The sequence below is a fragment of the Dermacentor andersoni genome, chromosome 8 (assembly GCF_023375885.2).
Source record: "Dermacentor andersoni chromosome 8, qqDerAnde1_hic_scaffold, whole genome shotgun sequence".
Lineage (NCBI taxonomy): Eukaryota > Metazoa > Arthropoda > Arachnida > Ixodida > Ixodidae > Dermacentor > Dermacentor andersoni.
Genome location: NC_092821.1, coordinates 56982287 through 56995494, shown reverse-complemented (window position 1 = coordinate 56995494; position 13208 = coordinate 56982287). Strand labels below are relative to the sequence as shown.

Below are 13208 nucleotides of genomic sequence, written 5' to 3'. Positions count from 1 at the left end.
TCATAAACTTGTAAAATTCGCTTACTAACTAAATCACCAAGCATCATTTCACGCGCGCACTAGCAAACGAGAACACACCTCCTACGATGACCCCGAAAACTCGCTGTGATATGCTGGAATGATCAAGCTCAGCAGCAGGAGCGAGCGAATTGACCTTCGTGCTGCCTCTCGCGTCAACGCCAACGAAGCGGCGAGAACGCGCACATGAAGCTATTGGACATCGGTGCACCTAGACTCTGTCCCCAACGCAGAGTGCTTTGAAGACCCGCGTGGCCACGCCATACGCAGCCGCCGCTGGGGTATAACGCTTCCCCCGTCCTCCGTTCTCCCGGAGTCTTGCGTGCGACGGAAGACGTCGTGCTTCCTTCTCACTTTCCTCCCTTGCGTGCCCGAGATCGAGCCTCCGTCATCGGCTCACCCTCGCGCGCTTTCACTCGCAAATAAGGCATACGGCGCGCTGAGACGATGTTATCGCCCTTGCACTTTATTTGGAACATCATGGCGACGAAGACTGCAGAAATGCCTGTGGAGTGTACGTAATTGCTATCGCGATAATAAACTAGAAACCGAGTGACGATGTGAGAATGAACTGAGAAACAGGCACGACAAAGCGCCGATAGAGCGCTTAGGTATGTATGTACGACACATTCTGAGGCCCATCTTTGCGAAGATATAAGCCTTCTTCACCTCCACCCTGGTATTTGGGCTTCGTGGTCGGTTCCCCACCGTACATTCTTCCGACTATTATTACACCACGTAGCTCATCGAGTATGTGATTTCACTTCTTGCCCAGCAAACAATTTGGGCAGTGCCCGCTGCGCGTGCGAACAAATGGCACTGTTGCATATCGCTGTCAAAACACAGGACGCACACATATTGGTAGAAAGTGGTTGTTCAAATGGGCGCTAACGTAAATGTGAAGAAGATTTGTAAAACAAATACTTTTGGAATGTATCACCACGTACGAAGGGCCTTCGGCTCTCTTCCAACATTGTCCAGTGAGAGACGGACACTCTTGACAAGCTCCCGCTCCCGCTGGCTTGTTCAGCTGTGGCAACCAAGTAAGCGCTACTCATCTCAGGCAATTCAAAAAACAAATTTCATGCGCTTTGTTAAATAACCACCGATGTTAGCGGAGCGCATAACATAACGGTGGAAATTCTGTTTCTACTCAATCGCCACTTCCATATCACCAAAATAAAACGCCACTCTAATACATCTTTAAACAGGGTACTGATAAAGAAACCGCTACCACGCTGTGTGATAGAGTCAGCACATACACTGAATGCTGGATATGCACGCATACTCTTGCGTAGAACATATTTAACATCGTCATCGGACGTCTAAGGTAGTTTTCCGGGGCTGAAGGGCCCGCACCGAGGCTGTGTAACGCAGGACGTGGACCACGAAACGGTGACGCTGGCCTAAAATTTCTGTAAGTGTCTGTGCGAGTAAGCAATGTCGGACGGCAACTGAGCTCACCATGACATCACTGTTGGCCGTACAGTTGATTACTTCAAAGCTTAGGGTCGATAGTACCGCCGTGTTTTCAAGGAAGAGCGATTTTCACTAATGAACTAACTTCGAAGAGTGTATTTTAGGGGCAGTGTCTGTCTTCGTTCATTTACCAAATGACAAGGTATTCTAGCGGAGATATTCTTTGAATCACCTATCCTGCGGACAAAGAATTTGTTGCATAGCAGACGAGGAACAGGGCGAGCTACTGCCCGGCCTGCCATCTTCGGTATTATAGTGCCACTCACTGTTACTGTGTAAATATTGTATAGAAACACTTTTTGAAATCTCCCCGTAATATTGTTACGCGAAGGACGAGTCAGTAAGACGAGCAACTATTTACAAGTTATATTTACAACAGCGGTTGCAGCGCTGACCTGTTAGATTCACCACACGAGCCCAGTTCGGTCTTCGTCCTCTTTTCTCGAGTGATGGCGCCCACGCGCCTCGTTAGATCAATCAAATAGCACACGTGTGTATCAATATCTTCGGTGGAGGTGCGGCGTATATCCGCAGGACATGAGTGCTTAGAGGCCTGCTGACTCGTCCGCGGCTTCCACATCATCGGTTGTACTGACTCAACTCCGAGACCTCTTTTCCTGGAGCTGCTGGCTCCTCTTCCCGATCACCTTTCAATAAACGTGCTGAACCACGATGAACGCACATGACTGCCGCTCTCGAACATGATATGTATTAGCGAATCTCAAAACTATGTTATTCAGCGCTGCTTTCCCGTCCCGTTTTACTTCTCTTTCTACTGTACCGTGTTTTCATTCATATTCTTCAGCTCGGAACTTGTCTTTTCTCTTTTACTGGCTTGTGCCACTATATTTCAGGTTGTAGGTATTGACAACCCCTTTTCATTTATTTTGTGTCTGGCCTTTAATGTCCGCTATACATTCATCATGTTGCGGGCTTAGACAAACATTTTTTGTGCTCTTTTTTTTGCAATGGGGGAAAACTAGTCAATGGGCGTCGAACATTGTTTAACCAATTATGAGCGAGCCAGTAAGAACAACCGGTCGCACCAAATCATCATGTTGGCTAACGTTATTTACTACCTCAAGGTAACGGGCCGTGTTTGGTTAAACACACGAGGAGGAATTCACTAGTTGAAAAACACCTGCAAGTAAGAACTGCAGGAGCTCTTCAGGAAGCCAGTCGAGCGCCAGCGAGCCGTCAAGAAGGAACTTTCGTGCCGTGCCAGAACGTCAACTGATACATACGTCGCAGACTTTCAGAATGTATGAGCCTTGTGTAGGCGGGTTGACAACCAATTCCCTGCAGCTGACAAGGTGAGCCACATACCTAAGTGTGTCACCAATCACAACTTGAATTTACTGATACAGAAGCATCGCTCTACCTTAGCCGACACCATAAAGAGTGCCGACGCTTTGAAGAAGCGAAGCGCCGTCATACGTGCGGCTCCCTCACACCACCGTTACCTCAACGTGTGGGGACGTTCAGTGGCCTCGTACCGAGAGGTGTCTGCGTCTTGCACTGAGTCAGATAGATCAACAGTCGGCTGCTGAACAAGGCTACAAACAAGTACGTCTAACGTTTGCCACGAATAGACGGTGCACTAGACTCTCCCCATGAGCAATATAATTTCCCCACGTAGAGCTTCGGCCTGGCTATTGCGAAATTGTCGTTAACGAGAAGAAACGCGTAAAGACCGCCTTTAATACACTCTACGGGCTCATCCAGTACCAACTAAATATTGGAAAACATGGTGGACTTCCTCCTTTGCGTGTTTAGGTGTTCTAGTGTTGCTGATGTTACCTTGACAACGTCGTCTACGTTTATCAGTCATCTACTAATGTAGCCATTTGCATCGGCATGCCCAGTAGCTTCCCGGTACCCCCGTCGACCAACCAGAACCCATACCGAGTGACTGCAGTCATTGTGTGTTTGTTATCTCTGAAGTCTTCAACTTTGCTACTCAACAACGCCGCGAACTGGCTCTACGCAAGATTATCGGCCATCTCAACTCCCACGCTCCTGATGCCTCTCTCCACCTCTTTGTGCTACACAATGGCCGTTTACGTCGCGGCAGTTTAGTTTCTGGTATTCCTAACTATTAGTGATTCCTGGCGCACGTCCACTCAATTGTTCTGGCCCAGCTACATAATGCGCCGACAGCGCGGTACCTTTGCGTTTCTAGCCCATACGATAGCGCACACACTCCTGTTCTTCTGGCTAGCCATGTACCACTCGGTGCATCGTTACGTGTCGTCTTGTGATCTTAGCCAGGGACACAAAAAGCCACTAGTACTGCCTGGTGGCCATCTTCAGCCTCTCAACGTTCCATATGAGCTATTGCTTCGCGTTGGCCTCGACTTTCTTTGCCCGTTTCCTCTGTCTGTCTCCTAAAATGGTGGGTCGCCGTCGATACAGTCTATGCAAGGTAATTTGCGATTACGCGCACACTATCCACCAGCTGTGCGACAGACTTTGCGGAATTATTCCATAACGTCATTCTCCAGCATGGGCCATCTCGGCGACCCCTAACCGCCTTCACAGACAGTTTCTTTTGAATGTGGTTGAGGTGATTCCCCGATATTGCCCGACGCAACACAAGCTGACCACGGCCTACCATCTACTGAGGAATGACATAGCAGAGCAGCTGAGCCGAACAATTACCGACAAGTGTCCGCCGACTACCAGTAATGGGACATTGCATTGCGCAGAAAATTGCGCAGGCTGCATTGCGCAGAACGCATGAAGACATGAGAACGCTTGTTATTAGCCTTTCTTTCACTTATTCCAGCGAAATCTTACGTGCCCATGGACATGTTGGTGCCTTATTTCGCGCGCCGTGCCCCCCCTCCCCCCCCCCCCCCTAGTATGCTCGAGAGACTACTGCCCGTGCTCACCATGCAGGTGCACTTGCCGGCTCTCGATTCAGTGAGTCGCACACCCATCAGCAACCTCTGTAGAATAGGCATCACAAGAATACCACTTCGCCCCTTGGTACCTTGCCCTCCTGTGAAGTCCAGCGCGCCGTGAATGGCTTTCTGAAAAGCTGCTGTTCCCGTACACAATCCCATATTGAATGGCCGCTAAGTGACTAATGTAACTTATGAAGTCGGTCCAGTTTCTTGGTCCGCATTGGCTCAATGCCGCACTGACATCGGTGACGTCGTCCGCCTGAAGCACTGTTAGGTCCCAGATACAGATGAACCCTGTGGGCAGTGAACCTTTTTCATGCCGTCGTGTTTCGACACCACCGAGCAGGGGCTTTCACCGCCGTAGTGTAAAATTATTCACTACCTATGTCGCAGATGAAACAGAATATGTTGACAGCAGAGGAGAAAAGGACGAGTTGCACCTCGGTCAGGCATCTTTGTTCCAGTGGTGCCACTAGGTGTCACTATGTAAATTTTGTATACGAACCCTTTGTGGTATTTTCCCGTAAAAACATTACTGTCTAGTGTTTTTCTAAAGAGATGTATACCAATGTATTGGACCTTTAGAAATTATTGTAGTTGTTGAAAAGCGTGGTTGCCCAAGGCCTGCAAATATGTTTTTTTTTTGCCTTAGAGCTCACAACGACATTAGTGGAAATAGAGTGCATTTCATACGTTCAGAAGAAATTAAAAATCGGGGGCATATGTGCATTTTTTTATTATTTTCCTTTGGTTTCATATTTTTGATCGTAGGGCCAGAGAATACGCGGAATCCGGCTGTACCGGTATGTATTATGGTTTTCTTTGCTCGCTGTGTACATAACACGGAGCATTTTTGTATTCGAATGAAAGGGATGGCAGCATATATGCGAAAACCTTCCTTGTATGTTCTTTAAAATTTGAGTTTTGCCTAATGGCACTAATCTATGCTCGTGGTATTATGATATCACACCACATTGTTAGCGGCTAACTTGCCTCAGCGTGCTGGGTTGAAAGAACAAGTCGTCAGTACGCTTATTGTCAGAACCTTTCACGCAGTATCGGTGCTACATATACTTTTTATAAGTTTCCTAGCTTGAACTGATCTTCAAATTAGGTGGTAGTAAGCTAAACTAAACGTAACAACTTAATAATGCATTTTGTATGGTAAAAGATAGCTTGCTACCTGTGGAAACAAACTCGGTAAACGTGCTGAAGAGACATATTGCAAGCATTAGCTTCGTAGGTATATAAGAAACCCGCAACCTTCAGTGAATCTTTTATCTCGGACTTTATTTACTACAACAGACGTAAACCTATCGAGATCCGCTGCTGTTTTCCTTACTTTGGCACTTCTCCCACTCTTCCTAATAACTGCGCAACAAAATTGGGAGAATGAAGGAAAAAAAAAGACACAAGTGTAACCCTCAACTAGTTGAGGAAGAAGTTGATATTTAGCTTCTTGTCATGGTTCGATTAAGGCAAGCGCCTTGAAATAATATCTGTGTCCTTGTTTACTAGTCGCACGGATTATGACAGCGCTTTATTGAATCAGTGAAGGAAGAATGCGTATCTGGATATAGAAAGCGGAAATAAAACGTACACAAAACGAAGGTGAACTAGACACACTACATTCCCAATAATAAAAACAGTTCTCAATAACTAGAGCAGACATCGAATAAGAAGGTCAAACGGTCACTGTAATGCAAACACTATAGTTGTTAGCCCGAATATACAGGAACACTGGAAAGGGAGCGGGGTGCGCCTCAAACAGTTCGGGCACATGGTTGCGCACGTGAAGAACGCTGAGATGTTGTCAACGGAAGGTACTGGTCGCTTCTTCAGATAACTCCGGGTAGTCGCCAAGTGGGACCTTATACTGGGTTGAGAAGGTTGGGCAGTCCAGGTTCTACCGGTAGGAATCTGGTAGCTCGGGCCCACTGCCCGACAGCTCACTCGCGCTCCAGGAGGAGGCTGCTTTCTCAGGTTCGTCCTTCTTCCGTCGAGGTACCACCATGTCATTCCAGGGTCTCTTTCTCCCCTCCTCCTCTTTTTCTTCTACGACAACCATCGTGTACCGCACTTAATGGTAACCTTTTTCGTGATATTTTGTTCCGACGGTACATGAGGTTTCGCATGCGTGGCATCTTCGTCGTTGTTATCTTGCACTCATCCGTTCGTTCTGGATGCTAAGCTGCCGCACTACACTCCCTTTATGAATACTGCTGGTTTCGCGTACTCTTAGTCCCTGATTACTGAACATACGGGTCCTCCTTTCGAAGAAAAAAATCGTCTTTCGAAGAAAAATAAACTGCATTTGAGTGCGCGACAAAACGTAAGCTGGTGTTCGCCATGAGCGAAGCATTGTGAACAAGGCCACGCACACACGCTCAAAAGCAAATGAAAGTCAAGTTGACATGCGACAACTACTATAGATTGCATGCTCATAACCGACTCATTTAATGCGACATGAACATTTATCGGTCCATATAATGTGCTGTACCCTAAACGATAGGATAGGGATAACTTTAATAAAGTGCCGGCAAACGACGGTTTAACGCGTCGTGACGCTGGCCAAGCGTCGACCCGGGGTTATACCCTATCTGCACTAGCCCAGTTGGGCCCGTTTGTAGTGGCTCAAGAGGCTTGTGATTTCCGAGCGCACCCCGGGCCTGCTGGACGGCCCATAGTTGTGAGTCCTTGTCTGCAGACTGCAGTGCACATTGAAGTTCGGGCGGTAAGTCCTGGAGGTAGCTGCCGTCGGGAACCTGGCACAGTCCCACATGATGTGCCATTGGTCCGCCGGACCCGCTGCACAAACACCGCACAGCCCACTCGGATAGAGCTCTGGGTGAAGCACGTGCAGCAGTGCGGGGGCGAGGAGTGACGCGGTCTGTATTTGCCTTAGGATTACGGCCTCCTCCCGACGGAGTGCCGGGTGGGGAGGCGGCATTGTCCGTCGAGCTAAGCGGTAACACTTCGTTACTTCGGTTACTTTGGTTTCGAACCACCACACGGAACGGTCACTCTCGGGGGCGCGGAAAGTAAGCGCTCGCGCCGCCGAATGGGCCGTCTCGTTGTGGTTCGGTGAGGATGCACACTCGCCGGCGTGCGCCGGGAACTACTTGATACGGACGGTGCTGCCGCGGTCTTGAAGTTGGAGCTTCCCGATGATGGCGGCCGCCGGCGCGCATATTGCCCCTTGGCAAAGTTGCGCACGGCATTCCTCGAGTCGCTGAGCACGGTGCGACACTTGGCCTCGGTGATCGCCAGAGCGATGGCAAGCTCCTTAGCGTCTGTGGTGTTCGTGTACCGCACGCTCGCTGCCGTTGTCTTGGTGCCGGTAGCCGCCGCACGACCACTGCCGCGAAGCCTTCCCGCTTCTATTCCGCGGCGTCCACGTACCGGGCGTGCGGGTCTAGGGCGTGTTGTTCGGTGAGGGCCTTGGCCCGCGCCTGCCGCCGTTCTTGGTTGTACTCTGGGTGCATGTTCTTCGGGATGGGGTCCACGTAAATGTGGGCCCGCGCCTCATCTCTGATCTCACAGGGTTGCCGGCTGGGAGCTTGGGGGTTGTAACCCAGGGACGTAAGTATACTGCGCCCCGTCTTGGTGGTAGAGAGGCGCTCGAATTGCGCGGTGAGCTGCACCACGGCTATTTCTTCTAGGGTGTTATGAACGCCGAGCTGCAGGAGCCGAGCCCTACTCGTAGTCTCCATTAAGCCCTGCGCCGTCTTGTAAGCTCGTCTGATCAGCTTGTTGATCTTGGTCCTGTCAGTGACGTGCCAGTTGAGGTAGGCCACAACGTAGGCGATGTGACTGATCACGAACGACTGGACAAGGCGCACGAGACTGTCTTCACGCATGCCGCCCGTCGTGTAGAGACTCGGTGTATGAGCCGGATGGCGTCCTTTGCCTTGGTGGTAAGCTTGTTGATGGTCTCGTCGTTGCGGCCGCTCTTGTTGAGCAGCAGGCCCAGGACGCTGATCTTGGGAACTTCGGGGATGCGTTGCCCCGATGCAGTCACAATCTTGATGTGATCACACCCCCGAAGGGGAGCGCGCTTCCGTCCCGGTCGAAGCGGTGTGAGGACGAACAGCTCGGATTTGGCAGGCGAGCACATTAGGCCTGTGCCATCAAGGTGCTGCTCGATGGCGTTAACCGCCGCTTGCAGCTGTTGCTCGATGCTGGCGTCGGTGTCGCCGGCCGCCCACAGGGTAATGTCGTCGGCGTACATCGTATGCCGGACGCCGGTCCCCGCTACTGCCCTCGCTACCGCGATCATGACGAGGTTAAAGAGCAACGGCGAGATGACCGAACCCTGTGGAGTACCCATACTGCCGAGCTTGTGTTCGGGGAGCTTGAGGTCTCCGGCGTGCAGTTCCACCGTGCGGTTGGTCAAGAAGTCTTGAATATAATTGTAGCTCGTTACCTCCACGTTGAGTCTTGATACTTGTGCTAATATGGCTGAGTGTTTGACTTTGTCGAATGCACTTTGTAAATCGAGACCTACAATTACTTTGCTGTCTTGTTCTCGATGATTTCTTGTTTGAGTTGCAACATGGCCTCTTGTGTGCTGAGTCTGCGCCAGAAGCCGGTCATCGTATCAGAATAGAGGCCTTCCTTCTCTAGGTATTCCTGCCACCAGTTGGCGACCACGTGCTCCAGCACCTTGCCCACGCAGGACGTCAGCGAGATGGGACGCAAGTTGCCAATGTCCTGTGGTTTGCCCGGTTTCGGAATCAGGATCGTTCTTGCCGTTTTCCACTGTACCCTAAACGAATATTCTTCTAATGCGAGGCTTCACCACAACACTGCTGTTCATGTGTTTCTCTCTTACGAGATACTGTAATATCTTCTCGAACTCAATTTTCTCGACCAGCACAAAAGAAGATATCTGAGGAAGCTTTGCCTGGTGTCATTCTTCATACTTTTTCAGCATGCTGATATGAAAAGCTCTTTGTCTTGATCCCAGGCATAGCCAATAATTGTAATCGTTTTCTTTCTTGTGACAAGAAGCGGCCCTTTCCAGGGCATTTGTAATTTGTTATTACTTCTGGGAAGCCAAATCGGGGTACAGTTGCCTACTTCGAGTTCTTGTTAATTACTGAGGGGGTCTAATGGTTCTTTGGCACTTATGTGTTCGGATCAACCTGTGTTATGCCAGCTTAATGCCTGCTCTAGGGGTTCTCTTATATGGAAGACATATGCTCACGGTGTCTTAGTTCTTTCATTTTCTTGCTGCTCAGTCCACTGTTCCTTCAATAAGCTCAGAGGACCACGTATTTACCGGCCTTAAATGAGCACAAAACGTGAAAACGCAGGGCTCCCTAGTGAGGCTTCACGATATGCAAACAAAAAACACAAGCAAGCGATCCCAAGTTTTGGCTGTTATTAGACGAGCTTCAAGAACATCTGTTTCAACGTTCCATTGAACTCGCGACCATCCCGTTACGCGTGGATGACACGGAGTGCAACTAGGCTGCTTCATTTCCGATAATTCATCGACTTCCTTCATAATATCCGATGTAAAACACGAAGCTTGGTCGCACAGAAGATCGCGTGGGAATCAAATAGGAGAAAATATCTCGACAAGTCTTTCCGCAACTGTAGCTGATTGGATTGCTGTCAAGGTACAACATCTGGGTAGCGAGTCGAAAAATCCGCAATACTGAGAACGCATCGATGACCCCTTGTGTGAGTGGGAGTTAAACGTTCAATCATGTCCACGGCAACACGTTCAAAAAGGGTGTCAATCCACAGCATCCGTCCAATAGGCACCTTGCCCGCCTTGCCTTTTCTCAAAATCCTCTCACAGGCGTCACAAGATCTGACATATATGTGGACGTCTTGTACGCAAGGCCAATAGAATGCCCCAAGAACGCGATTTATCGCCTCCCCCCTTTTTGATGCCCTAGTGTCTAGACACTTCATTCTCATGAGTCAATTGTAAGACTTCATCATCATCATCATCATCTCTTATGTCCACTGCAAGCGCGGGCCTCTCCCTGCAATCTCTAATTATCCTTGGCCTGCGCCAACCAATTCCAACTAGCGCCCTCGAATTTCCTCATTTCATCGCCCCACTTCGTTTTCTGCCGTCCCCGACTGCGCTTTGCTTCTCTTGGCACCCATTCGGTAACCTTAATGGTCCAACGGTTATCTAACCTGGCCTCGCCAGTTCCATTTTTTTAAAGGTTATTGTCAATTCGAATATTGTCTATACCTGTTTGCTCTCTGATCCAAACCACTCCCTTTCTGTCTCTTAATGTTATGCTTAAAATTCTTCGTTCCATCGCTCTTTGCGCGGTCCCTAACTTGTTCTCAAGCTTCTTTGTCAGTCTCTAAGTGTCTGCCCCATATCTGAGTACCGGTAAAATGCACTGATTGTTCACCTTCCTTTTCAATGAGACTGGTAAGCTTCCAATCAGGGGTCGACAATGTCTGCCGTATGCGATCCAACCCATTTTTACTCTTCTATGAATTTCCTTCTGATGGTCATGGCTCTCTGTGAGTAATTGACGTAGGTAACCGTACTTCTTCACTGACTTCACAGACGTGACCAAACAATTTTAGGTGACGGCAACCTTCGCACGTTCTTCGCAATCTTCGCAACCAGAACATAATTTGGGTGGTTACCTTTGTCCACAGAGTGAACCTCCCTCGTATTGGATTCATGTCGAGGAAGAAATTTTCAAGAGTCGTTGTGGCTAGGGGCCTCACGCGACCAAGGTAGATTTCCCACTACACTCTCTCCATTGACTTCGCCTGGCGAAACCAGCCTGTGACGTGTTTTAGATAGCGGTTGCATCTTCGCTATAGCAGTGATGTCGTCGTGTTGTTTTAAGGTGTCTCAATAATAAGCAGGTTGGTGCGGACTGGTCGCAACCTGTAGTAAGAACAGTAAAGAAGTAGCTGGCCTTGATGCGCTGTTGTTTTTAACATACTACTCTTATTTTGATGTCCAGTTTTATGACAGTATGGGAACTATAGCTCATTTAACTCATTGCGGCAGTCAGATGCCTTGTGTCCCGCACAACCACAAACAAAAAATCCAATCTCCGCTTTTGAACACGTATTATCTGCTTTTTCCTTCATGCTTGTATTCTCATTGTTGTCTCGAACTGTTAGCAAGTTTCATAGTCTTTGCCTCCAGGAAAATATCAGCTACTTCTGTCATGGATTCTAGAGTCTTGCACTTATCCAGTAAGAAGAGCACAGCTGACTGTGACAGTTGGTGAGGAATTGATAGGCCACAATTGAGTCACATACCGACCAAATGTCAAACCCTGTCTAGGAAATTTGTACACACTGGTCGAAAAAGCTGAAGCGCCTTATGGCATACTCCCTTCTACTTTGGTCATCTTGAGGCTTACTCTTCTGGAATTTCTTCTTAATCTTCACCCGTGAAACGAAAACGCTGGAGCAATGCCAACTTAACTTTGTCGTGTTCCTGGAAGTCACCAGGCGACAATCACCCAAATACTTCCAGGTCTTTGCCATCTAGACATTAACTAAGAGCCGTTGCCCACTTTTTCCGATGCCAGTTTTGACTTTCGGCCCCCCTGTTGAACCTCTTCACATAGGCGCCAAGGTCGCCTCAGTCCTCGTTAGGAACCAGTACAGAATTGTGAGGATACACCACGGAATACGCACTTTCTTGAGCCCAGAATCAACCACCATTGGCTCCGCGACACCAGTCTCGGCTACTCAGGCACAGTTCTTCCATTTCCAAGCGTTGCTGAGTTGTCTTTCCACTATGGTCCTCCACTATGGTCCTCCGTTTCTGCGACTTTCCAAACTGTATATTGCGGCCCTCCAGTTCCACTTCGTCCTTCTTCACCTCTCTCTCTCTCCCTCCGCTGCTCCTTCCTCGCGAGCTCACGCCTCTCATTCATCGAACCGTGCTTGCAGTTACGCTCCTTCCAGCCTCATGAGTTCTACGAGAGCCATTATCTACCGTGTGCTCATTTTTCCCCTTTTCCTTTTTTCTCGAAAACAACTGGGTATCAAATGCTGACGTCCTGTCGCATACGCCAATTTGTCGTCGCTCGATTAAGGAAAGTGACTTGGAAGAGTATCTGTATCGATGTTTGTAAACTCAAATGAGCGATGAGATTGTTCGATTTCATTAGTGAAGGAAGTGTGTACATTTCTATATAAAAGCGGAAAAAACGTACACAACCAGAGGAAAAATAAACACACAGCACTGTTTATAGTGAATACTGTCATTAATAGGTCAAGATATCACATAATAAAGTCAAACTGTCTCTTCAATGCAAAGCATATAATTTTTAGGGGAGTCTGAATGTGCAAGCAGAATGTAATAAGAGTGGGGTGTGGCTCATAACAGTTCGGGCAAATCGTCGTGCAGGCAATGAACGCCGAGCCATCGTCAACGGAAGGTACTGGTCGCTCCTTAAGCTGACTCCAGGCAGTGAGGATATGGGACCTTGTACTGGTTTTAAGAGGTTGGACAGGACAGGTTCTGTCGGTTGCAGTCAGGAAGGTGGGGCACATGGCCAGACGGCTCACTCCCACTTCCAGTGTACGCCCCAGTGTATGCTTAATTCTGCCCTTCTCTCTTGCGTCCCAGCACCACCACGTTGTTTCAGGGTCTCCCCCTCCCCTTTTCTTCTTCGTTCTTTTTCTTCTACGTCAGCCGTCATGTACTGATCTGAATGACTGCTTTCTTTTTGTACTTTGTTTCAACGGCGCGTAAGATTTCGCGCGTGTGGCTTTGCTGGTGTGTTCTAGGGCTCGTCCATTCGATCTCGTAGCTAAGTTATATGCCCGGCATCACTCTCT

At 48.8% G+C, this 13208-nt stretch overlaps 1 protein-coding gene across 6 annotated transcripts in view; it reads left to right on the top strand.

Moving 5' to 3' along the window:
- LOC129383488 (uncharacterized) overlaps positions 1–13208 on the top strand; it is a 97673-nt gene that overhangs the window by 39916 nt on the left and 44549 nt on the right. For 5 of the 6 annotated variants that reach the window (XR_011895990.1, XR_011895992.1, XM_072289691.1 and 2 more), the window contains exon 5: positions 5178–5209. The exons of the other annotated variant lie outside the window; for it this stretch is intronic. Coding sequence is in view for 3 of the 5 variants with exons in the window: in XM_072289691.1 (XP_072145792.1) it covers positions 5178–5209 (32 nt within the window). In the remaining 2 variants the exon portion in view is untranslated. The remainder of the gene's footprint in view (positions 1–5177; positions 5210–13208) is intronic. 6 annotated transcript variants of the gene reach the window in all.